Below are 24,659 nucleotides of genomic sequence, written 5' to 3' on the forward strand. Positions count from 1 at the left end.
GTTGGCTGCATGTCGCAAGATAAGACTTTCCTTTATATATATTCTGTAAGGAAGTGCAGGGACCAGTCACAAGTATTGTTACCATTATACATACAGTTTAGTAAAACATTTTAAAAATAAAAAGCTATATACATTTAACACAATATGAAAATAACAATGAACAATATTAGTCCTATAAATAAACATTTACCAATATTACTATAAAAGCAGGTCAACTGTTCTTTTTGTTGCCTTTATAAATGAGTTTAAGTTAATAATCTCATGTAGGCCTAAACGTAAGTATGATATTGTTAAAAGTTGCTCTGAATCAGAAATTCAAAGCCTGGTCTTTTTTGCCCTCTACTGTACAGCAGAGGTACATGACACGCGCGCGTGGACACATGATGAAACTGCGCTTTCAGCTCACACATGCATAGACCATCTCTGACTCTAGTCACACAACAGCCTGTCCTTATGCTTTCTGTCATATTGCCAGAGTTGCGCTGGGAAAAAATTAACATCACCGCAGTGTTGGGCAACTGACATCAGCTGTTTTATCACACACCATACTTTGAACACGAATGGCTGAAGCCCGATATCAGGATGGAGATGAAGATTGTCCAAATGTTAGCACTACAGGAAGAGGAGATTCAACAGGTAAGACCATTCTTATTGAAAAGCTCATTGTTTAATAACATTTATTGAAGTTCAAATTTATTCTGGGAGTTTAAAACATGTATGTGATAGATTCGAATGATTACAAGACAATACTTGTTATGTGTATTGTGCAGTATCACACATGAAGATGCTTTTTGCGACTTTATGATGTGAAGATGTTTTAAAAAAAACTTTGGGAACACTTCAGTATAGGGGGCCATTCTCACTATTAACTAGTTACTTATTAGATGCCTATTAAAGGCATGTTGGCTGTTTATAAGTACTCATAAAGCACATATTCTGCATGACCATACTCTACATCCCTAATCCTACCCAATACCTTAACATAACAACTACCTTACAAACTATTAATAAACCACAAACTAAGAGTTTATTGGGAAAACAGTCATAGTTAATGGTTTGTTAATAGCGAGAATTGCCCCCTATACTGAAGTGTGACCAAAATGTTGAATTATAAGAATTACAATGCAGTTTCTCTAATTGTTATTAATTTTTACTTGAACATTAACGAAAAGTAAAATATGTAGCCTAACGTAATGATGCACTTGATGTATTGAGGATTTAACTTGAGATTAAATGTTATAACATTTATTAGATTCAAGGGTCTAACATGAATTAGTCGCTTATAGAATATGTGATGCAGAGACCAAGTATGAATCCTGTTGATATCCCACTAGTCAGATCTGCAGTGGAAAATTCCTCTTGATCTCCAGCATTAGTCTTGGTATACTGGTGAGTCAGCTGTGAGGGAGGGGAAACAGCAGGTTTCAACTCTTCCCCTATGCTGACACACAACAGGTGACACAACTGAGGAAACATGAGGCAGCAGTTGTGCATGCTGCAGCCTGTGTGAAAGTGAACCACCTGTGCGGTGTCAAATGTATTTCTGGACAGTCAGCTCAATATTATTTCCCGTCTTGACATGTATTTATGATTACATTTTACAGTTCAATTAGTGTGTGTGTACAATACCACAAGTAAAGTTTTTTGCTGGCAGGTTTTTAGGTTGTACAGGACTTTTAAACCTCCAGGCCAGACTCCATTTTCCAATTTAAATTCTTTCAAGCAGTTACTCCTTTCTTTGTCTAGATAAATTAAACGCTCCTGATCTCATTAGAAGTTCTCTTGCTTCAACATGTTAGACTATGTTATCATAGCATTACTGTTGTCATTGGGCAGTGCAGCACGTTCATAAAAAAATTCAAACTTTCTGTAATTCCAAAAGGATTTTTTAGGTCATCCTGTTTCACACTTATTGTGTTGGTGTTTCCATTACTTTACACAACACAAATAGTACATATATGCACACATGATCAAACCTGCTTCAACAAAATCAATCAATCTGCATTAAAGCATTTTTTGTCGCTATGACAAAATTAAGTCTTATTTGTTATGATGGTGACCTAATTTACGAGCAAAGTAAACTCCTGTAAGTGTGTCTAATTTGACTGCTGTTTTACATATTGTGAACTTGCTTCCTCAAAACATGGTTTATATGTTGGTTTAACTTGTATGGTACTGTATATAAAGGCTTTAACGTTAGTCTAGGTAATTATTCATTTATTAAGTTTAAACGAGACGTTATGTAGTACTGTAGCTAATTATGTTACTCTAGCAAGTGTTCCATCAGAGTTGGGAAGCTAGACATCTCCCTGTGTATTTTACTTAGAAGATGCATTTCTGAGATTTTTTATCAGAGTAACAGTATTTTTCATATTCTATTTATTAATATGCCTTCAAAGCGGTACACACTATGAAGTGAGATAAATATAATGAATACAGCTGTTTTTATTCAAATGGTTTGTTAGTTGTTCCAGTGTGTTGTCATCTCAGATTTATTGAGAAATTTTAATGAACAGTCCTCTAAAGCTAGCAACGTGAAATTAGGTCCTAACTTGTAGTGTATGGTGGAACCTAAAGGACTGATTTCTGGTCAGTATAAAAATGTTTTGTCTCTCAGTACAATGGGTGTCCTGCACAGACAGGATTTAAACACAAAGGGAGACACCCTGTCAGCACAATTTCATCCCATAGTCTGCTCATAATGCCTTCCAACTTGTCTAAACACATATCTGTACCCAAAAAACATTCATTTCAATAACATTTAAGATCACATCTGAAGGAAAATACATGGATAATGAGTCATTTGCAGATGTTTGGTTTTCTTTGTGAAATCCTGATATTTACAGATATTCAGAATTGGGAAAACTTTTAAAAAGAGAGCAGGTGAGACTCGTGTCTTGTCAGTTTGTGTCCTCGGGTGTGATGGGAGAATGTTCTTTATATGACTTTTCATTTTTGTTGTCTTAGCATATATCTCTGAAAGACAGTTTTCTAAATTTTTTGTCTTTTACACCTGGTGCTCATATCTGTCTCATGTGATCTGGTCCACAAGCACTCAGAATGTCATTCAGCCTACACCTGCTTTTAAAACTTGACCCTTGTAATCAGGTTTCATTTGGACTTTTTTATGTATAATTTTTACATATTTTTTTCACTTATTAATATGTCAAGATAGGTAAGCATTGTTACACAAGTCTCTGTGCTGCTGGGTAAAGTACTTTTTATTATTTCTACTAATGTATTTATGCAGAGGATCAGTACAATGTGTGGATTAGGTCAGGGGTTCCCAAAATAGTGGTCCCGACCCAAGACGTGATGATTTCCAGAAATCACTTTTTTTTAAGATTAGAAATAGCATATTTTAGCCATAACTGTAACAAAAAATAAAATATTAGTTCAATTCAAAATAAAAGCCATCAGCCTTTTGAATTTTTTCCCCTAGATCATGACCCCTGATGATGTTAGACTGTTGTGTTCTTTTATGTTGTTATTTTGTCAGTGTTCTGCGCCGTTGAACGCAACGTTTGTATATTTGAACAACTTCAGAGAATTTTGTGAAATGATAGAGAAGGTTTAATGATCAAATTACAATGATCACACAGATTGTACATTTTATAATAATTACAAACAGCGGCAAAGTTAAAACTTGAAATGAGGAAATCTTGAAAACAACTCCTTTAATATTGGACTGGGAAAAACGATTTTGGCTCAGAATGAAAGTAGATGTAAATAACATTAAAAACAAATGATCTACATTTGTGCATTTGGCAGAGGCTTTTATCCAAAGCAACTTACATTTCTATATCCTATACAATCTTACATAGGAATGTGCAATCCCCTAGGATCAAACCCACAACCTTGCTTTGTTAACGCAATGCTCCTACCACTGAGCTACAGGAAAACTATTAATCTCTGCTCAATACTGTACAACTGTGTGCAAACTGACTAAAATTTGACAATCTGTAGCAATAGTTCATGGTTAATGTTTAAAAACAGTTAAAGTAATGATTAAATAACTGTAAAACAATATTATGTTACACTATTCTTTTGTGGTGTCATTATGCGTGTGTTTGGAAAAAAAACGAATTAGCGCACATGCGCAGTTATGCCCAACATTTGTATAATTTTACCACCTCCGATGATAGTGGGGGTCTCGAGTCACTGAAAAGTTGGATTAGGTAATATTTGACTATTGTTTTGATTTACTACTTCCTGCTTGACCACATTCTTGCAGATCACAGGCTGTCAACATACCTACTGAAAACAGGGACCTCACTTTTTTCTGGGAGTTGTGCTTCCCCTCTGTATCTTAGAATCAAAAGGTGGGGAAGTCATAATATGTAGCCACTTTCTCAGTGTGTGACTCAATGTTCTCGGCAGTATACAGGTAAGAAAATACATTTTCAGACTATTGTATTTTTACAAAACAAGTTGTACCTAAGCGTGTGTTATAGGCATTAGATTAACCTTGTAAATGACGTGGCAGACAGTAATAAAAGCTTTCCTGTAGCTCAGTAGTAAGAGCATTGCGTTAGCAACACAAGGTTGTGGGTTTGATCCCAGGGGATTGCACATAGCCATGTAAAATGTAAAGGTTAATGCAATGTAAGTCACTTTGGATAAAAGCGTCTGCCAAATGCATAAATGTAAATGTATTAGAAGTCACCTACTTTAGCCATCTCAATTTAGAGTGATCTGGATTTGTAAAGAGTCAGTAACTTGCTCACAGACAGAGAAAGTAGAAACTGGAGCCAAGTCTGTCTAGAAACAGCAACTGGTTAGAAGTTGACTTTATTAGTCAGTTGTTGTTGAAAAAAGACATACATTTAGCTAAAGGGTCATTAGAACAAACTGTGTTGTATATGTTTCTTTTTATCTGGCTTCGAAGCATTTTGGATCCCATTTACACCTGTGTTTAGCCTTGCCAGCTTGTAAACTAGGTGTAAACAGACAGTACGGATGTCTTTGAGTTCACCTTTAGTTGGTGGAAAAAGTTAAATATTAAATGGATAGATCTCTCAAAAATGAAAATGTTTTTAAAATGTACTTACCCTCAAACCATTATATGTCTTTATGACCTTTAACAAAGCAACATCATTTGCCACCATTGACTTCGATTTAATGGACACAAAACCACAGACATTTCTCATAACATTTTTTTGTGTTTTGCATAAAAAAGTCATTCAGGTTTTAAGAAACATGATGGTGAAAAATAATAAAGCATGGATTTTTTTATTTTTGTGGGTGGGGGGAATGACCAATCCATTTAATCCTTTCTTCACACACAGTCAAAACATGCTAGTCTTGTTACACAGGCTTTGAAGTTTTGTGAGCTTTATTGTTATCATGTATTCAATGTATTCAACAGATTTACTTCTGAAAATGATCTAAAATGTGTTCAAAAGTGAAAGTGTGAAGTTGGACCATGCTTTGCTGTACTTCTAAAACATCAGAAACATCCTCGGGGAGTTGTTAGACTAGACTGAACTGATATGTGCTGAGAATGGTTTCAAGAACCCCTCAATGCTGTGCTGTTTAAAACAGGTTTATCAGGAACATACCTCACAGTTATCCAGTCAAACAGACAACGTCACCACTACCAGCTGTGCATGAGGACATTAGGGACTGAATGTAGCAAATGTAGATTCATTCGACAAAATAAAATTATGCTTGAAATTTAAATTGAAAATGAGCATTTTAGCTTATACTTTGTTCCTTCTGTTTAACAGACTGTTCAGAAAGGAATAAACCCGAACACATACATGTGAGGTAAGATCTTATCTTCTGTAAACACAGAATCTATTTTCACTTGATATATATGTAATGAAATATTATCCTGTTATGTCAACTTTATATTCTTTGAGCATTTGTGTGTTGACAGCTTCCAGACAGTTTTCTTTTAAAGTTTGTGTGAATGTTTAACTCATCAATGTCCGGATTGTTTAATCACAGACTGTCAAACATTAAACAAGCCTTGAAATTTCAGATCTAAATCTAGACCTTCACATGTGAAATCACAATATGAATGTACAGTCTATCCCATAGCCTATAAAACTTTTTGCTTAATTTGGTTACAAGACAAAAATGTATACAATTGAACAAAACAGTGCATTACTCAAACAAGTCTTCTCCTTCATTTAAGTTGTTTTTCAATTACAAACAAAACTAAAAGGTCTACAACATAAATCGATTCGTGAAGGAACTGTAATGGATGGTTTTGTTTGTTTGTAGCTGAGTCACAGATGAACCTCATTAGTTTAAACACTGAGGATGTAAGTCCAACATGTCAGCTGGTTTTAATTTGAGACTGTTCTGAAGCTGCCGCTGAGAGCCTGGCATGCTAGCCATACTTTACTCTCTTTCTCTCTCTCTCTTTCTCTCTCTCTCTCTCTCTCTCTCTCTCTCTCTCTCTTTCTCTCTCTCTCTCTCTCTCTCTCTCTCGACTCACGCACACACACGCCAGACAGCGTGTATGACACATCACTTCAGCTATGCAGAAAGCTTAGTGGAAAGTGAAAAAGTCAGAAAGCCAAAAGCATTGGACGTGAACGTTCAAATTGCTTTCACCAGTATAACGCTGTAGTTTTTGGGTTGGATGGTGATACTATTCTAAGGTATGAAATAGATGACTTTGCACTTCATTTGAATTTAGTGATAATGTTTGTGCGGTATGAATGTTGAGCTTCATGCTCTGCCTTTGTTTACACCGCCTGACTACAGGCAACTGTAATAACTCTGGTATTTATTGATAGATTGAGATCATTGTGCTTTTGAATCTAGTGGACCTGGTGAAGTGAAGAACGTTGGCTAGTACAGGGACACAAATAGTTTAAAGAACAATTTAAGCAAATGTTTGTAATGTAATGGAAGTTACTATGTTTTTCTTTGGTGGAAAATGTTCATACTTTGTTCAGATGGATGCAACCGGATGCAAAATATCTGATATGTTGCTACTGCCAACTAGGTCTGTCTTCTGCTTAAGTAAAGTATCTGAACAGAGTTTAATCAGAAACATTTGGATTAATGGAAACAACTCTAAAAGCCCTCTGTACAATGTCCATTTCCAGCGATATGTCTTCAGCTTCACAAGGCAGCATCTCATTCTGTTTTATATGTTATTTGAGTTAGTATTTGAGTCAGAGCGAAACTACACATCTGTTTTATTCAGTATGTGTTGCTTTGTTCTGTTCAGAGTCAGAAGAACTTTATTGTCAAGTGTGCTTGCACACACAAGGAATTTTCTTTGGTGTTGGAAGCTTCTAGTGCAGACATTCAACACAATGACAATACAAATATAATAAGTTTACTTGTTCATGTCTTTAGTCAAGGACCCCTCTCCTCTATCAAAGCAGCCTTTAAGAGAAGTGAGTATGATTCACTTCTTTATGATTATATTTGGAGAAATATATATGTAAACAGTAAATATGTCATACCTAAATATGTGTCAAATGTTCCAGCATCTGCACGTGCTCATTCACAGACTGACTACACCAGAGAAAGAAGGTGAGTTCATAGAAAGTTCTGTTTTGGCCCATTTTTATTCCTTTTTTGTTTACATGGGACTGATCTTTCTCAACCGAAGGAACAGTTTACCCAAATGCACATGTATTGCATGACCTCAAAAACTTGAGATCTGCTTGTGATTTCCTAATAAAATAAAATCATTCCATATTATTTACATAAGCCTTAATGTGGACCATTCAATCAGTCTGTTAAATATTCGTGCTGGATACTTTGTGCTGGTATTTTTTGCTTAAAGATCCTTTTCTGCCAATAGTCCATAAAACTGCATAATGGAAAGTTACTGACTGATTACAAACCATGCAGTTTTTTTGCAAAGCCAAAAGTCTGATTAATTAATGAGAACTGATTATAGCTGTTTTTGTTTTAGGCGTCCAGAGATTACCATCCTGTCTGCAGAGCCGCTAACAGCCACTTCCTGGTTTCAAGGGGCATCTGGACGAGCGTGTACCGCCACACAATCAGTCTGGAGTGAGAACATATTGAGCCCTGTTCAGGTAGTGATTTATAGATGGTTTCGAAGTGACAACATAAACAAACGTTACTGCACATCCGCATACTGAGCTCAACCGATAGATGTCAATGTAACAATGTAACAGTAGGAAAAATTTGTACATTACTTTGTTCTGTTGAACAAAAAATACGATATTTTGAAGAATGTAGGGAAGCAAACAGTTCTGGGGCACTTCTAACTACCATTGTAATTTTTCCTGTCAATGGTTGCTGAAGGTCAATGGTTGCTGAATGGAGGTCAATGAACTGTTTGGTTTTAAGCTTCTTCCAAATATCTTTCTCTCTGTTCATCAAAACAAAGAAATATATACAGAACGTGAGGTTGAGTAAATAATCACAGAATTTTCATTTTTGGTTAACCTGTCCCTTTAAGTCTGTTCTGAGACAGCTCTGTGGGTCATCAAGATTCTGTATAAAGATACAATGTCAAATGGAAGCAGATCTCAAATATGCTGGGTCTGTCCCTCCTCAGACCCTAGTACCTAGTAATATCTGATACTTCTCAGTGTAAATGAACAAAAATATAAGTCGCTCTGAACTATACGAGAAGCTGTAGCCAAAACAAACACTTCCGTTTGTTTTTAGTTTTAAGCCAACATATAAGTTTTCATAAAGTCGCCGCAGTTCAGCCACAGTAATGCAATTGCTGGTGTAGCAAACCACCAAATAACAGTAGCGAGTCGTCATGTATAATGAATTGGTTTTGGTCAAGTTGTTTCTAACTTTGCTTGGTTCAAGTTCATAAACCAAGAACATACAAGTACTGCATATGTGGACTCATCCTAAAAACCTTAACCTAGTCCATTTCACAATTGTGCGAGATGGTCGATCTGATTGGTTACTATGTTTGCCTTGACATTCTTTTCTCATGCTTCAGCTCCCACCGTCCTATGAACAGGTGATCAAAGAGAAGACCCAAGAGCAGGATACCACGCCTACACCCCTTCCACGTCGCTCACTAACAACCACTATTGCCACTCAGACTGACACATTAGAGCAGAATGCCACTAATTCATATTCCAAAACGCCTCTGCTGTTGATCCAACAACAAAGAAGTGAAGGTTTGTTCATACTCACAAGGTTTAGAGAAGTCAATCTGAAACCACAAATCACCACACTTTATTTTGGGACTGATTGATTATCTTTCCTTTTACAGTCATATCAAAACAGCCAAAAAAACCACCTCGTCCATCACTTCCATCTAAACGCAAAGCACCTCAAATCAGTCCCAAACAACTGTGTTCTGATGAAGAGAACACAATTTCCATCCAGCCTTGCGTTAATGATAAAAATTGCTCTAATACCAGCACAGCTACTGATCTAACACCAATTCAACACCCTGTGCCCCGGCCACGTTCCAAAACTAAACAGAACCCAGCCAGCCAGGTCAATGTGCCACCTCTGATACTATTGCAAGACAGCTGGGAGGTTGATCCTGTAACCCCTGTGGAGAGCTCTAATGCTCATTCAGGCAAGTATCTCAAAGAACTCTTGGATGTTTTTAGCTCGGAACCTCAAAATGATCTAAGCACCCCTGTCAAGATCCAAGAAAAGGAAACAGATCAAACTGCACAGAACCTTAGCGAGAACATGACCGCACTCCACAGTGACCGCAACATCCGTGCAAAGATCCAAGCTTTCGAAAGTCAATCTAACATAGAGAACTATGAAACCGCAGCACCTTTACCCAGGCCTCGAAAAGCTAACACCAAACCACCTGTGCTGGCACCAAAACCCTCCATTGCCCCCCGACCCTCCATCAAAAAACCCATAGAAGAAGAACTTCCACTGGATAATCACATTAATGAAGATGTCAAAATACCACCTACACCAGCTCCAAGACCTCAGTCATTCAAAAAAACATCTTCGGAATCAAAAGTTGAATCAGATTTTCAGTCCTCCTTTAGGACGATCCCCATCCCTCCATCACGACCCTCACTGGTCAGAGTTAAGAATGTGAGCTCCCCTGAGGAGGAACTAGTATTCAAAGGACCTCCATCTCCCCTCAAGCCCAGCAAAGACCTACTCAACTTCAACAATCACAACTCTACTGCACTTCTCTCTAATGTCACGTCCACAGACAACATACAAACCAGTGACTTTGTGGATGCTGCTATTAGTAAGTGCCAATGTTTTTCTCGACACAATGCAATGCACAATGCCGTTAAGAAGTTTCCATCAAAATACATTTTCAAAAGTGATCTTATGTCCATAGAAAGCAAAATTAATGTGTTAATTAATTAAAGTAAAATGTCTACTTTTTGGTTTTGGGAGGATAAAATGTCAAAATTAGTTTGAAAAACGTTACATTGTCATTCAGTGTAACATTATTTATGTACAAATTCTAACAACATGCTCATTCTGACTCTGAATTTGACTGTTTCTTTTGTGCTTTAAATTTGTAAAAAAGATCTTGTTGACAAATGGGCAAATCCTAGAATGGTGGCAAATAAAAAAAATGTAAACGACAACTAATTTATCTTTTAATGTCATAAATTAAAAAAATGTTTAAATATGCCTGACAAGATCATTACACTGAATGACATTTTAGTGGGCGTCTTCTGAAAATCAGGGAAAACATTTTTGCTCAAAAAAACAAAAATGCAATTAAATTCATCTGAAAACTTTCCAAAACAACAATTTAAAGGAGTATTATACTAATTGTTTTTATGCTTAAACCCTTTTTCATCTTTGACCCATATACATTAATTGCAGACAACTCTTCTATTAAACCTGGACATCAAGGGGGATTCAGCTACACAGTGCCAAACATTCAGGGAGTGACCAGAAGGCCCACAGTCATCAGAGTCCCAAGTAAAACTGACAAGTGTGAGTGTGTGCTATTAAAAATGCTTATGTGCTTTTTATCCAGATGTGATATCTTAACATATTTATCACCTACTGTATTGGAAAATTTACATACAACGATGGCAATTTGTTAAAGGTGAACTGTGTCTTCTACTAATGACACCAAAGAGCAAAAATAACATCACACATATAAAAACAATTTCAGAACACTACTTCCATCTGCCAAAGATTGCACAAACAGATCCCCCCGCCCCAAAACAGTTAGGCAAATTTTGTTGTTGGATGCTGACTGCCACACAAGCTACTCACCTGTGCAAAGTATGTGTGCACGATTTAAGTATATAATAGTAAGTGTATTTTCCACATACCGTGCATGTTTGTATCTCCTCTTTGCCCCGCCTCTCTGAAACGCGCAGATTTTTTACAAAGCTCATCGCTCTTAAAAGCGAGGTGTGCTATGATTGGCCAGTTAACCAGTGCGTAGTGATTCGTCGAATACTGCTAGCGTGTGATGGAAATGTAACGCCTCTTACCATATTCGAAAAATCAGGTTACAAAGCAATTGTGCTGACTTGCCCAGCTTACTTGCCTATACATTTGGGCGGTCTTAGTCAAATCATACCGTTATCTGACGTAAATTTGTGGGGGTGTGGTAACACAAGGCATTTCAGGCAGGTCTGGGTGAGCACTCGCTTTTAGATAGAATGCATCATTTGTTCCGACACTTAAATTTTCGCAATTTTACGTGTCTAATACATGCATGGGCAACTTATAACATACACAAAGACACAGAAAAACAAGTATTTGCACCATTTGACCCCTTTAAACTAAAAAATAAACATAATGTTACACGAAAAGGTTAAAGGTGTCCAATTTTGCCTATTTTTCAAAGTGTTCATTATGTTTATGATGTGCTAAACTATAGGTCTACATTTTCAAAAAACGCTTTATTTATAAAAAATTTAACAGTTTTTTACACGTCATCTCCATTCTCAGAAAACAGGCTGTTGAGTTTGTGGTTCTATGAAGTCACTCTTTCAGAAATGTTTTAATTGTCAAGCTGAGCCAGTCTTTTGTGATTGGTCTATCGCTTAGAGTGTGTCCCAACTAGCCTTTCATTGTAGTCTTTAAAAAGTGATTTCTTTTTAAGAAAATATCTTCCTTTTCTGTGAACTTTGTGATTTAATAAAGGTTGTTTATTCTTAAACGGCTATACCACTAACTTAATTTAAAGAAGTAAAACTCCATCAGACCTCCCCTTTAAAATTATTTACCACAATGTTGTTTCTAACACATCATTTATTATGCCATTTGTTTTTATGTTGAAAAGATACATAGACAATAGTGTTAAGCTACAGTAGATTGGAATGAAATACTAGCGGGATAGATGGCCAAAGGATTTAAAAGCAAAAATGCAAAGCTTAGAATTTAAAGAATTTAAACTTACAAAGACAAAATACATAACAAATGCTTACACAGTAACTATGTACAACATTCTATTGTGAGAATATTACTGTACCAACAGATGTTTTTACAAACTGTAACATTATTTCATGATAGTCAGCAAACAAGTGAATAAGTGAATCAAACAAAATTGCATTTATTCATAAGAATGTGAGCAGCAGATAATCTGAAAAAAATATGATGCTCTGTTAGTAATAAGATAAATTGATGTTTGCTTTTCAGACTTTGAAGAGGTGACAGGTGTTCCTCCTCCTTTACCTGTCCAGAAAGCTGTGGGTGGCCCCCCTACACCTGCCAAACCCTCTCTTAAAGTAAGGCCTAATACACTTATTCTTTTTTTTTACCACCAACAGATGTGATGTTATAGAGCAAAAGCGGTGATTAAGAGAAGTGCCATTTTCAAACGCCAGTGTAGCTCACTGACTTTTTAAAACACAAAGTGACATTTGAAATATAAAAACATGGCTTTTCAGATTTTTTTACATAAAGAAAAGAGAGAGAGAGAGAGAGATTGGGTTTACATGCACAGTCTTACTCCGATTATGTTTAATACGCCTACTAAACCTGTTGGGTCATGTAGACGCGTAAAACGGTTTTGTTTTATTGGCTAAAACTCATAAATAAATGGTGTCAGCAAAACTCGCTGGGCAGAGCTAGTTTTTGTTTGTCTCCGATTACTCCGATTTCCCATAGCATGTAATCGCCTTTACCGGTTTTCTCTCAGTTTTGTTTGTCTGACAGCGCAATAGTAAAAGTCTCAAACGGAAGTAATAGGAAAATAAGGCATAATAGTCCGCTCTCGAATCATGCATTTGACAGAAACGGCAAAATGGGTGACTATTGTTGCATATGCACTGCAGGTATTGCGGACATCAGAAGAGATATAAAAATACAGCTTCTGACTGATTTCCCACAGCATTTTAATTACTCGACGGACTATCGACGGAGACGTCACTCAATCCGAGAAACCTGTCAAGTCTCAAAATTGCATGTGAACGCGGTTTTCTGCATAGCCGGTTATTAATATGCACACTACACTACACAGTACAACACAGTATTGTTATTACCCAACCAACTCATAAAGAATGAAACAAAAGAAGAGAGTCTGATAGATAATGCTATCTAAAAATGTCCAAACATTACATGTACTATTTAACACAGTTTTTTAATGTGAAATACCATGAGATATCTAAAGCAATGATTTCGTCAATATACGTATATTTCTTATATTATTATATTCAAAGTAGGTTTTATTAATTGTCATTATATTCTTTAAAAAATTCTTTGGCTGTTTGAGAGCATTAACTCCATTATAATTTTTGCCCCAGGATTCCTTCAGTCTGCTGTCTGATGTTTCTCTTCCACCACGGTAAATGAAACCAGTATTTATTCCCAGCCGTTCTCATACTGACTTCTCAAATTCGGCCTCTTAAATGCGCCTTTATGCTTTCCTCTTTTCATGGCTTGTCAGCTTGGCAGTATCAGCCTGGATATTGTTACAGTGAATAAAGATCTTATATTGTCCAAAGAATCTATACTCCTGCACCCTTAAACTCTGTTTTAATATCTCAGGCCCAGCGGAGGAAAGGTTCTGCCTCCTCGCCCACCACCGGCTAAAGCAAACCCAGGAAGACCTCCTCCTCCGCAGATAGGCGGCTCTCTGCGCAGGCCCAATGATAACACAGTTCCACAAGGATTATCTATAAAACGACAGCAACCTCAATCTCAGCAACCAAACCACCGAGCTTCGAGAAAAGGACCCGCCCTGCCGCCAAGACCCAACCCTGGACGTTCCCTTTATAACAAATACACAGTGAGATGTTATTTTAATCACACGTTTAATCGATTGTATTCCTGTGTGGTTCCAGTGGTTGACAAACCTAAATCCACTTCTGTGTTGTTTTCATTGTTTATGCAGCTTGAGATCCCTCACGGCATTGCTCAGTTTGACCACAATGGCACAAACACTGGGGAGTTGTCCTTTCAGGTACATTCACTGTACAAAAATAAATTTCACCTTACTGAGTTAGAGGCTATGTGTGTTTTTCTCATGTTTAACTGTTACCTGCCAGCAAGTTTCACTTCTTAAAATATATAGAGATGCATATAATTCCATTCTTTATTCCCTACAGAAAAATGAAGTCCTTGTCTTACTCGAACAATTAGACAGTAAGACATTTGGTTGCCAAGTGGGAAATGCTGAGGGAACAGTGCAGACGACACATATGAAGATTATAACACCTTTAACAAATTTACCCTACAATACTGCACCACAGGTAAACAGTACTGACTTGTACGTTGTTCACCATAATCATCATCATACAGTTTTATCCATAAAGCATTATGAGCCTTATATAGTTAACATGTTTGTTTCGGCTGTCCATGTCTTTCGACAGAAGAACAACCCATCTCAAACTTTCAGTGGAGTGGTGGTTAATACTGGATCTTTACAAGTGCAAGCACTTTATGACTTCACACCTGGTAAATACTGTATATACAGATAAATACAGTCCTGAGCAATGATGAGACTGCTCTTGGCATAACGTTTGTGTTTTTCAGAGGGTCCAGGAGAGCTGGCTTTGAGGGCTGGTGATGTAGTGTCTAATGTAGAACAACTAGACAGTGACTGGTACACGGGGACGTGCAAAAACATGACTGGATGTTTCCCTGTTAACTACGTTAAAACAATGGTAACCTTTACTCCTATATTTATGCAAGTGATTGGGATTGGAAAATGTATAAACTAGCATTGCCAATAATCTTGTTCTTCAGAACAAACCTGTTGCACCTGCCCCAGTATGTAGCAATGAATGGAAACCTAAACCTAAACCTGCTCCTGCGGCCATCAGGTAAGTCATCTTCATGGCATTTGATGGTCAAAACTGTAGTTCCTCAGATTAAACCAGTTCTAAAGAGATTCATAAAACAGATATTTTATCATGGATGCCTATTGGTCAATGTTGGGCAGTCGTGGCCTAATGGTTAGAGACTCTTGTAGCCCAAAGGTTGCCGGTTCCAGCCTCAGTACCAGCAGGGTTTGTAGGTGGGGGGAGTGAATGATCAGCGCTTTCCTCCACCTTCAATACCATTGCTGAGGTGAGACTCTTGAGCAAGGCACCGATCCCCCCAATAGCTCCCCAGGCACCGTAGCAATGGCTGCTCACTGCCCTGGATGTGTGTGTTACTCACTGCAGTGTGTGTGCACTTGGATGGGTTAAATGCAGAGCACAAATTCCATGTATGGAACACCATACTTTGCCTTAATATCACTTTCATGTTAGACAAAACAAATACTGGAAAATCTCAGGAGGCTTCATCAGTAATATCTGTCCCGTGTGTTTTCACCAGTGGCCCAAGATGTGAAGCAAGGTTTGATTTCGAAGGAGAGCAAGGCGGTGAGCTGTCATTCTCTGAGGGTGATGTTATTCAGCTTCTGGAGTATGTTGAAGACGAATGGGCTTCTGGAAGGTTGAACGGCCACGTTGGGATTTTCCCTCTTAACTATGTGGAAGTGCTTGAGGATCTTCCTCCAGTCCCAGTGCAGAAATCTGCACCAAACAAGTTTGCACTGCCTGGTAAGTGCCATACTCAATGTGTCGTTTAAGACAAAAGTCATCATAATGGCCATAATTCTGCATCTCATAGGCTTAAAGTAGCATCCCATTAGCTAAAAAAATGAAGTCACATGTTCTACAACATTTTTTAACCAAAAGATTATTAGAGGGAACAAAGAGGTACTATCTTCTTTTCTCAAGGTTAAGTGTCAGGCAGATCTTCCTGGAATGCACAACATCGACCACCTGTAAACAACACAGAGATAAAGCAATACAGTCATACTGAAGAGTTTGACCAAAAAAAAGCTCACACAATTTCCATAGTACATCATGTAATGGAAACATTTTTTTTCAATTAACATTTTTATCGAGTGATTAATGTTAATGAACAGAACTAATGGGGTTAAAGATTAACAGTAAGTGAGCTTCAGTTTCTTGTAAGACAACACTTTTTGGTTGTAAAATTAATAAATTATTACAATTATAATTGTTACCATTAGAAAATAGATAAATAACATTACCTAACAATGAGCAGTACAGTTTTTCAGCTTAATTTGCAAAAATATAACATTTTCAATGTTTTTTGTGCATTCCTAGTAATATTAATGACAGTGCAGTTGGGTTGTTTTGATCAAGTTATAATTATACAGTTAAGTAACAGAATGAAACACTTGATAACATAATAAAAACATGATTTTTGAACATTTTTAAAAACAGTGTTATAATTATTCTTTGTATTATGTAAGTTAATGTCAGAACAGTTATTTGTGTTAGTTAAATTTGCATAAACTAATGTAAACAGTTATGTTCCATATGAAAAATATATTTGTAAATACTAATATGAACTAAGATTAATTGCGCATTGTTGGTTCATGTTAGCTAATGCATTAACTAATGGTTAACAAATACAACCTTGAAAGATAAGATGAACAACCAATTAAGTGTTAACAATATAAAAAATCACACATACACAAAAACATTCTAGAGCAATTCAAGTTTACAGTTTGTAGATCAGTCACTTTTAGATCACTAATCTTCCTCCCCACAATATATGAACAGTATGGGGTACTGCAGCAGTCAGCATCTGTGTCACTGTGAGTCAGCGAGTGGGCAGCTCTCACTAGAGCAGAAAAGTGATGAATCTGCCCTTCTATTTGCGTTTCAATATAGGCTGAATAAAATGATTGAGTCCTCAATCTTATTCAATATACTTCTGTCTGCAGAAACAGAGCGTGGTTTTCTGTTTTAAGCTGCTCTTGCCTATATCATCATCTTGTGTTTTATTTGACATTTAAGAGGTGTTATACATTGTATATGCAAATAAATTTCTCTAATTAAACACATACAGTAATATTCATTAGCTATAAATGACAAATTGTTTGTTTTTCAGGAATGGCTGGTTTAACTAACACACAAAGGTCATACAAAGCCAATGAGGTATCCATTTTCCCACTTGGTAGATTATCTTATTTTTGAATTGTAAAAACAGAACACTATACGAACACCACTGCACTCTACATTCAAATAAATACCATGCAAGTGTAAAAACTGTCAGAGGTGCGATTGTGTTTGCAGGCTGAAGGTGTGGAGTGGGCCAAAGCTCTCTATGACTTCAGTGCAGAGACGGAGGATGACCTGGCCTTCCAGCAGGGAGACCGAATCCTGGTCACAGCTCACATAGATGATGAGTGGTGGAGTGGGAGGCTCAATGGAAGAGAAGGCGTCTTCCCGAAAGCATTTGTAGAGGTCGCTACAGGTGAGATTATGAAGTTACCTTTTAAAGTTTTTACATTTCAAATAATTTTGGCTTTTTTTTCATAATTTGGGTTCTTTTTGTCTTTGTGCAGGTGGATGGAAGTGACCGATTATCAATCAAGATCTTACAAAACCAGTGTTTTCTTGTGCCAGATTTTTTTATTTTGCATTTTTTACCAAGGGCTTCATTCAAACTCAGTTTGTCTAATGTATTATGTTACTTCTGATTTATACTGTTTAAGGTCTATTTATTGCGTCTTCACAGCACAGGATGCACTTGTTTAAACCTCAAAAGCAAGTGCGGAGCACCACCTTGTGTCTGGAATGGACAACAGACACACGTTTTAGCCAAATTTATGATGTCATGTTTTACCTGTTTTTTACCTGGTTATTAAAGCAGCCTTGTCTTTAAAAAAATTACCTAAATAAACGGGTTAAATTGTTCTCTGCAAAGTGTAAATGGACTGCTTCAGAATTGAGTCACAAAAAGATTCCTACTTTAAAAATACAAGACACACTTTACTAATAATGCATAACAGCATGCACGGCAGATATGTTTTTTTTTAAACTCTGAACCTCCTTCAGAGGTGAAAAGAAACACACAGAAAATCAAATTTACATGTTTATTGACATCATTTGTTTGCGTTGAGAATATCAAACTGACTCCTGGATGGGGGGCTCGTATCCGTCAGCTCTCTCCACCTTGGCACCACTTTCACCTTCTGCAGGTTTAGCAGTACTGCTGGTAACACCCTCGCCATGCAGCTCCATCAGCTTTCCAACTGTACAATAAAACATTACATTGACACACCATCCCACTCACAGAATGATCTTCTACAAGATTGCAACTATAAAACCTGTTTTACCCAGTCATTTAACAATAAAAATGAAGTGCTGAACTACTGAAATGGGCCATATAAGCGACAAAATTAAACAATTTGGTTTTCATTTGGTCTGATAAAATGCACAAAACACTTAATGAAATACATTTTTCAAAAAGATGCTTTTTATGGCACAACCGTGGTATAACCGTATAATAAATAATGCTGGCTATGAAATACCTCTATTAATTCTATCAAAGGTCAGTCTCTCTTTAATTCCTTATACCTTAGGCATGTGAAACAAGCCATGTATCCATATTCTGGGTTTTCTAGTTCCGAGAAAATATTACTTACGCTCAAACTTGGGCTTCTTCAGCATCTTAACCTTTCTGACATAGACGTCATGTAAAGGATAGATGGACTGGCAGGCCTTTTCAATGTCCTTGCCGATGCTGTCAGGAATCCTGTACAACAACAAAAAAGCCAAAAACGTCATTTTCATGATGATATGGATTACATCAGAAAGTAGCCTAGTTTAGAGATTACAGATTTGCACAAAACTTTTGCAATATTTTCTAAATATCTATACAAAAACTACAGCAAAATGATAATTCTCATTAGCCAATTTTATGCGATTCAAACAATGTTTTCCTCTCATAATAAGACATTCTAAAATCAAGGAGATGGATGTAGGTAGGTTGTTGTATATCTCAGCCACTGCACTAGCCATCGCTTATTAATCACAGAAACAGGTGTCATCCAAGCATCCTTAATACTTTGGAGCAAGCATTAAATCTTTTTTAGCAATACACACAGTTTTTGCAAAACTGTCAAGCTTCCATTGGGCTTATTTTCAATTCGTGCAATTTTAAGAGTAATATTAACAACTAATGATCAAAGGTTCCATCCCAGCCCAGACATCGGTTACCCGTTCTATGACTACTGAACTACACACAGTTCAAAAGTTTGAGCATCATCAACTTATCAAATCCTGAAAGACAACTTACAAATCTAGGGTACAACACCCAACCTTAAACTCAGTAAAACAAATCAATCACATATTTACAAAATAAAGTTCTGTTGGACCAATTCAAGGAAATGCATTGACACCGTGAACATGATACTTACAGTTTGTTGACCACCTCCTTGAGGTCATTGGTCTGAACCTCACGACTCATGATCTCAACCATCTTCTTGCGGATCTGACGGACCTGCTGGTGCTGAGCATAGGAGGTCTTCCTGATCTGATTGGTGCGCTTTTTGGTGAAGCCCACGCAGAAAAGGCGGAGGAGATAGCCATCAGTGGTCTTCACATCAACGTGGGCCTCAATCATTGTCTAATGGAAAGACATACAAGTTTCAAATCAAGTTTAATAATATAGTGAAAACACAATGTCCATTGTTCCAAAGCAGCTTTACAGGAGCAAAACGTGTACAATTTCTTTAAATAACAACAGTGAGTCAATTTGACTTCAATCTTTCATTCACAATTCTAAATTAATCTTAAAATATAGAAAAAACGCCTTTAAAACTGAGTGCCAAAATAAGTGTTTTGGATAATGACAAAGATGTTGCATCACGTAACTCCATTTTTCCCATGAAAGAAAGTGCTTGACCACATGGGGGGATATCACATTAAAGTGAGTGATATTTGACTTGTTATATGATCTTAACAAATCTGTTTTCTAATTTCTTTGTGTAACATATTCACTACCTTAAAGGGACTCGTCAAACCAAAATATTAAAAAGTTTCACTGATTCTAAATGCTAACTTAAGCACAAGACAGCAGCTTAACTTTTACCATAGCAGTAGGAATATTCTGTAGACACAATTATCCACATCAACAAATGCATGCCATCCATGCGAACTAGTCATGCAAGACATTACCTGCCACTTCTTGACCATGGAGCACATCTTGTCACGGGTAAGGTCCATGCCATGGAAGTTGGTGAGGCAGTTCTTGCCCTGCACGTCTTCTGTGACCAGCTTGAATTTACGGAAGGCCACCTCATCGTTCTGCAGATCAGCCAGGCTGACCTCGAACACACGTCCCTTCAGACCATCAGATGCAATTTCTGGAATATAGAGAAATGTCTTTTAGCATAGCCATGCTAAAAATGTTTTCTCTATATACGAGACTGTCAGGTTAAACTTAGATTTTGAACTGGGACTGAAACAATCGTTAGCACAAATGTCCACTGTTATACTGTACAGTACTCCAAGTATCATACACTATTCTATTGGCAACTGTACTCTGGCAGCCCATCAAAACAACCAGGTTGCATGTTTTTTTTCTATAATGTTGCCTTTTCCCAAATGGTGTTAAATTAACTTCAATTATTTAATTGGAAAGACTAACATCAATGGCCAAAATAAAAAACGTACTGGTTCCCTGAGTCCTGGTGACCAAGGTCTTGCCCAGGTTGCGAATGTTGAACATGGCTGGTGCCTTGACATCATACCAATCCTTCTTGGAGAAAGGATCAACACTGCGAAGAGAGACAACACATTATTTAATAAAATGCATAGATTGTTCAAGTACACTTAAGAACATGCACGATATATTTTCTAAATGTATATTTCAAAAGCTGACACTGGATTAGCTTTGCCTGCCAAATGTTGAGTATCGATCATTGCTCATTTCACAAAAATATGAGCGAGTGCTTTTAATAATTTAATGTTAAGTAACTCTGAACCGGTGCTTAACTGAAGAAGCCTAACGTTAGCCAGGTCTCCTGGTAACTTCATGCTACCGTAACCAAATTTCCCTGCATTTTTTGTTAAGAAAAGAACGACTAAATAAGAACAACCAAATAATAAGTGTAGCAAATTCAAGATGTTGCCAGGAACGTTAACCATAATGTAAAGTTGCCATATTCAAACACACAGAAGTCATGCTCCAAGTAAGCCTGCCAGCATTAGCATGATAGCTAAATACAATCATCTAAATATCGATAACATCCTTCGTCCTCACGCAACAAATATTCCGCACAACAGTTTATAACAATGTAACGAAGTGGTCGCGAGGTGAATTTTGTAACTTACATCTTCTTTTTGGCACCTTTTTTGCCACCTTTTGTCAGCCTCTTATTCTTGCCGACTGCCATGTTGAACACAGGGAGTAAAAGAGGAGGAAATGATGAAATACCGCGAGAATTAAAACGCAAGTGAGAACTGGGATATCTCGCGTTATTTCACAAGCCTCGCTGAAAAGCATAAAGGCGCCACCTCGTGTTTACCATATGGTACTTACACTATTTTACAACTAAAAAATACATACTTTAAAAAAGGCGTTGAATGACAAATAGCACAAGAAATTACTTTAAAAAATGTTTTATACCAAAGAATCTCTGTAAAATTACTTTACATAAATATTTACATAGATGTGAGTTATTGGGTCATTGTAAATACACTATTCATGCAATTTATTGTTTCTTATACAATAGTGTCAAACTGGAGCAGTGAATATTCCATGGTGGCAAATAAAGACATTATTTTCATATACTGGAACTTTACTATTATTCTCTAATAGTATTAGGATTATTATTTAAACTTTATTAAATATCTTATAACATGTATAAGATTGCCATGTGTTATTATTGTAAGATGTTAGAGCAGGGTAAATTTAGAGCTCTCAGAGAAGATCTGCAGTACGTTTTATGTCAATTTCAGCTTTTATACACATCAACCTATAAAATAATGAAACAGTATTATTTAAAATAAATTATTATTATTATTTCACTCCCATTGCACAAACAATACAAGAAATTACAAACCTTCTATTTTTTAACAGTACATTTTTTTAATAACTTTATTATTTCCAACAAAACCATTATCTTTTACACCGGTCTTTAGAAACTCCCCCGACAACAAAAACTGCAACTTCATATACACAGTTACTGCACAATTTCAACTGTTTTTATTTTCCATTATTATAAGCACAACGTTTGGCTTCCTTAAAGCTATACAGTTCACCCAAACTACATTTTTTTGATAAATTTTCTAACCCTCATCTCAACATTCAGAGTTATATAAGAAAAGGGTAAATTAATGACGAGTGAAATATTTCTTTAAATAGCTTCCACAAACATGTGGACCTAGTTCGTTTTAAGTCTTTGATCAGAAAGCATTTAAACAAACGTGTGTTTATAGGATTAAGAATATTGCTGTCCTATATATTGACTAATTATTTCTTTATTCGTTTCCTACGTGTTTCTGTGTGGTAAGAAGTGATATTTCAAGTCTCAGAATAAATTTCAGTGTCTGAGAGACTAATTGTTCCCTGCTGATACAGAGCCTTCATTCTGTACACCCGGGGGACTGTACATACTGTAAACAAAGGCTACGTGCTTACCAACTCCTTGGCAATGGCACAGAGGGAAAATGAAATCACATTTTATCGATGATAAACACATTTTCCAAAGCTGAAAATATGTATGGCACACGTTCAATCTTCACACGTTATAAATGAAGACGCAATGCTTAGTAGCCTATCTGCTGATTGATCATATCCTGCGGACGTCTCACAATGACTATTAATAATCCTGAACCACAACCACAACCACATCAGAGCACAATATATCTATCACTTTAGTTTCTCTACCCACAGCAGTATACTTTCTACCTGTGATAGTAGAACACCTGAGCCCTCCCACTATTTTCTCTTTTCGCGCACTGCGCATGCGTAGGTCTCTCTCATGCAGCTCGACTGTCATGGCGGAGACGTAGCGGAGTAGGAGCTGATTCAGGAAGAGATGACGCTGTAAAGTGGGTTACTGTGCAAACTTCACTCCAATAGTTCTCGTAGGGACCGAGAGGACTGTCTCCCTTTAGAGGAACCCGTTGGACTCGATGTTGGACTTGCATTTGCCTTACATTTTATAGTTTCTGCTGTCTTGTTCCTGTCGGTGTGTCTACCTGCGCGGAATCTTCAGCACCGCGGTTTCCTGTTTGACAAACACTCACAAACCCAGGAGGATTTCTTTATTTTTTAAGACCAGCTTGGATTGTCAGGGATTGATTTTTTCGTCATCTTGGATCACCAAAGCGTGGATTTATCCTCCTCTTGTTAAGTTTGTAGCTGTTCTGTGTCTATAGTAAAATAATTCCTGTCAGGCAGGTGTAGTGAGGTCAACCGACACTTCCCGTCCGAGAAACTAACGGATAAATTCGCCGTGAATGGAGACCAGGAGCTGTTCTTCGCACCTGTCAAATTAACTCGCGGAAAGGGGTTTTACCCCGAATAGTTTTTCCATAGATTTAACTCGTTTTGAGCGTCGGTAGGGTTAAACAGGTGTCCCACCTGTTCCGCTCTCACCTGGCTGAGTCATGGCGAGCGGCGGTGACAGCGCTGTCGGGATACCGATCAGAGGTATCCGCATGAAGTTCGCTGTTCTGGCGGGGCTGCTGGAGGCTGGAGAAGTCTCCAATCGGGATACAGTGGAGACGATCTTCAATCTGGTAAGCTGATCAGAGCCCAATAAAGATCTAATGTCAGTATGGATGGACACGAATATCCCAAATATTTAGTCTCACTGTTACCGTGACTGTGCTTTTAAATTACATTCTCAGATTAAATTGCAGTGTGGTTTCATTTGTAAAGTTCGGGTTGTTAAAACGCTGCGTGAATTCGAACCCTGTAGGGTTGATCTGTGCCCCCATTGCGTCCTTGATCAAGAGAGCGTCAGGTTGCACCACGGGGACAATACACGTAGTCAATGTCATGCAAATCCTTTTGGATAAAAGCTTGGAAGAAATGGAATGCACTTCAATGTCATTAGAAAAGATGTTTGCTTTTGTAATACAGTGCGTTTTAGAAAGGGCATTTATGAATGTGATCTGTGTCTGTTGAGTTTGTGAGGGGTTTAAAGATGGGCAAACGTGTTCATATATATATATAAAACACTGGATTGTGAAATGCATTCTCCCTGTCATCGCAGACAGCCCCTATCTGAAGCTATTATCCATTAATCCATTATAAAGGATTACGTTTTGTTAGGAACCTGGGCTGATCTTTTAACAGTGACCTAATGGTAACCCCCTAGAAATCATTTCAGTGCTCAGTTTTAATTCCTGAAACATCTCTCATAGTTTTCTGTAGAGTGTGATGGCTCCACTGGTTCAATGCTTGCATGGTTAGCAATTAAACGTGATGGCTCACATAGATTTCACTAGTTTAACTTTGGCAGTCAAAGTTCACAGCTCACTCGATAGGAGACCAGT

The 24,659-nt window shown here is 37.3% G+C and overlaps 3 protein-coding genes across 6 annotated transcripts in view; 2 read left to right on the forward strand and 1 right to left on the reverse strand.

The window, feature by feature from the left end:
- The first annotated feature begins 428 nt into the window (after positions 1-428).
- Positions 429-18,058, forward strand: sh3d19 (SH3 domain containing 19). 2 transcript variants are annotated; one of them, XM_056732300.1, is made up of 20 exons: positions 429-636; positions 5,730-5,769; positions 7,324-7,364; positions 7,458-7,503; positions 7,892-8,018; positions 8,912-9,095; positions 9,191-10,153; positions 10,750-10,863; positions 12,529-12,617; positions 13,635-13,675; positions 13,879-14,119; positions 14,225-14,293; positions 14,439-14,582; positions 14,703-14,787; positions 14,866-14,996; positions 15,079-15,155; positions 15,655-15,881; positions 17,251-17,297; positions 17,436-17,616; positions 17,708-18,058. In XM_056732300.1, the coding sequence occupies exons 1-20, from the start codon at positions 561-563 to the stop codon at positions 17,719-17,721; spliced, it is 2,937 nt and encodes a 978-aa protein (XP_056588278.1). In that variant the 5' UTR covers positions 429-560; the 3' UTR covers positions 17,722-18,058. The 2 variants fall into 2 exon arrangements, with proteins under 2 accessions (XP_056588278.1, XP_056588287.1); XM_056732309.1 differs by lacking the exon at positions 429-636 and adding an exon at positions 5,575-5,640.
- A 166-nt stretch (positions 18,059-18,224) lies between these two features.
- rps3a (ribosomal protein S3A) lies at positions 18,225-21,583 on the reverse strand. Its single transcript, XM_056732322.1, has 6 exons — positions 21,483-21,583; positions 20,823-20,926; positions 20,325-20,512; positions 19,565-19,773; positions 18,791-18,900; positions 18,225-18,397 (listed from the first exon to the last, which is right to left on the reverse strand). Exons 1-6 carry the CDS (start codon positions 21,542-21,544, stop codon positions 18,270-18,272), a joined length of 801 nt encoding a protein of 266 aa, XP_056588300.1. The 5' UTR covers positions 21,545-21,583; the 3' UTR covers positions 18,225-18,269.
- Positions 21,584-23,117: 1,534 nt separating this feature from the next.
- Positions 23,118-24,659, forward strand: part of lrba (LPS responsive beige-like anchor protein) — a 212,073-nt gene continuing 210,531 nt past the window's right edge. For all 3 annotated transcript variants that reach the window (XM_056738897.1, XM_056738916.1, XM_056738906.1), the window contains exon 1: positions 23,118-23,897. In XM_056738897.1, coding sequence (XP_056594875.1) covers positions 23,766-23,897 — 132 coding nt within the window. In that variant the 5' untranslated portion in view covers positions 23,118-23,765. The remainder of the gene's footprint in view (positions 23,898-24,659) is intronic.

Source organism: Triplophysa dalaica, chromosome 2, assembly GCF_015846415.1.
Source record: "Triplophysa dalaica isolate WHDGS20190420 chromosome 2, ASM1584641v1, whole genome shotgun sequence".
Taxonomy (NCBI): Eukaryota; Metazoa; Chordata; class Actinopteri; order Cypriniformes; family Nemacheilidae; genus Triplophysa; species Triplophysa dalaica.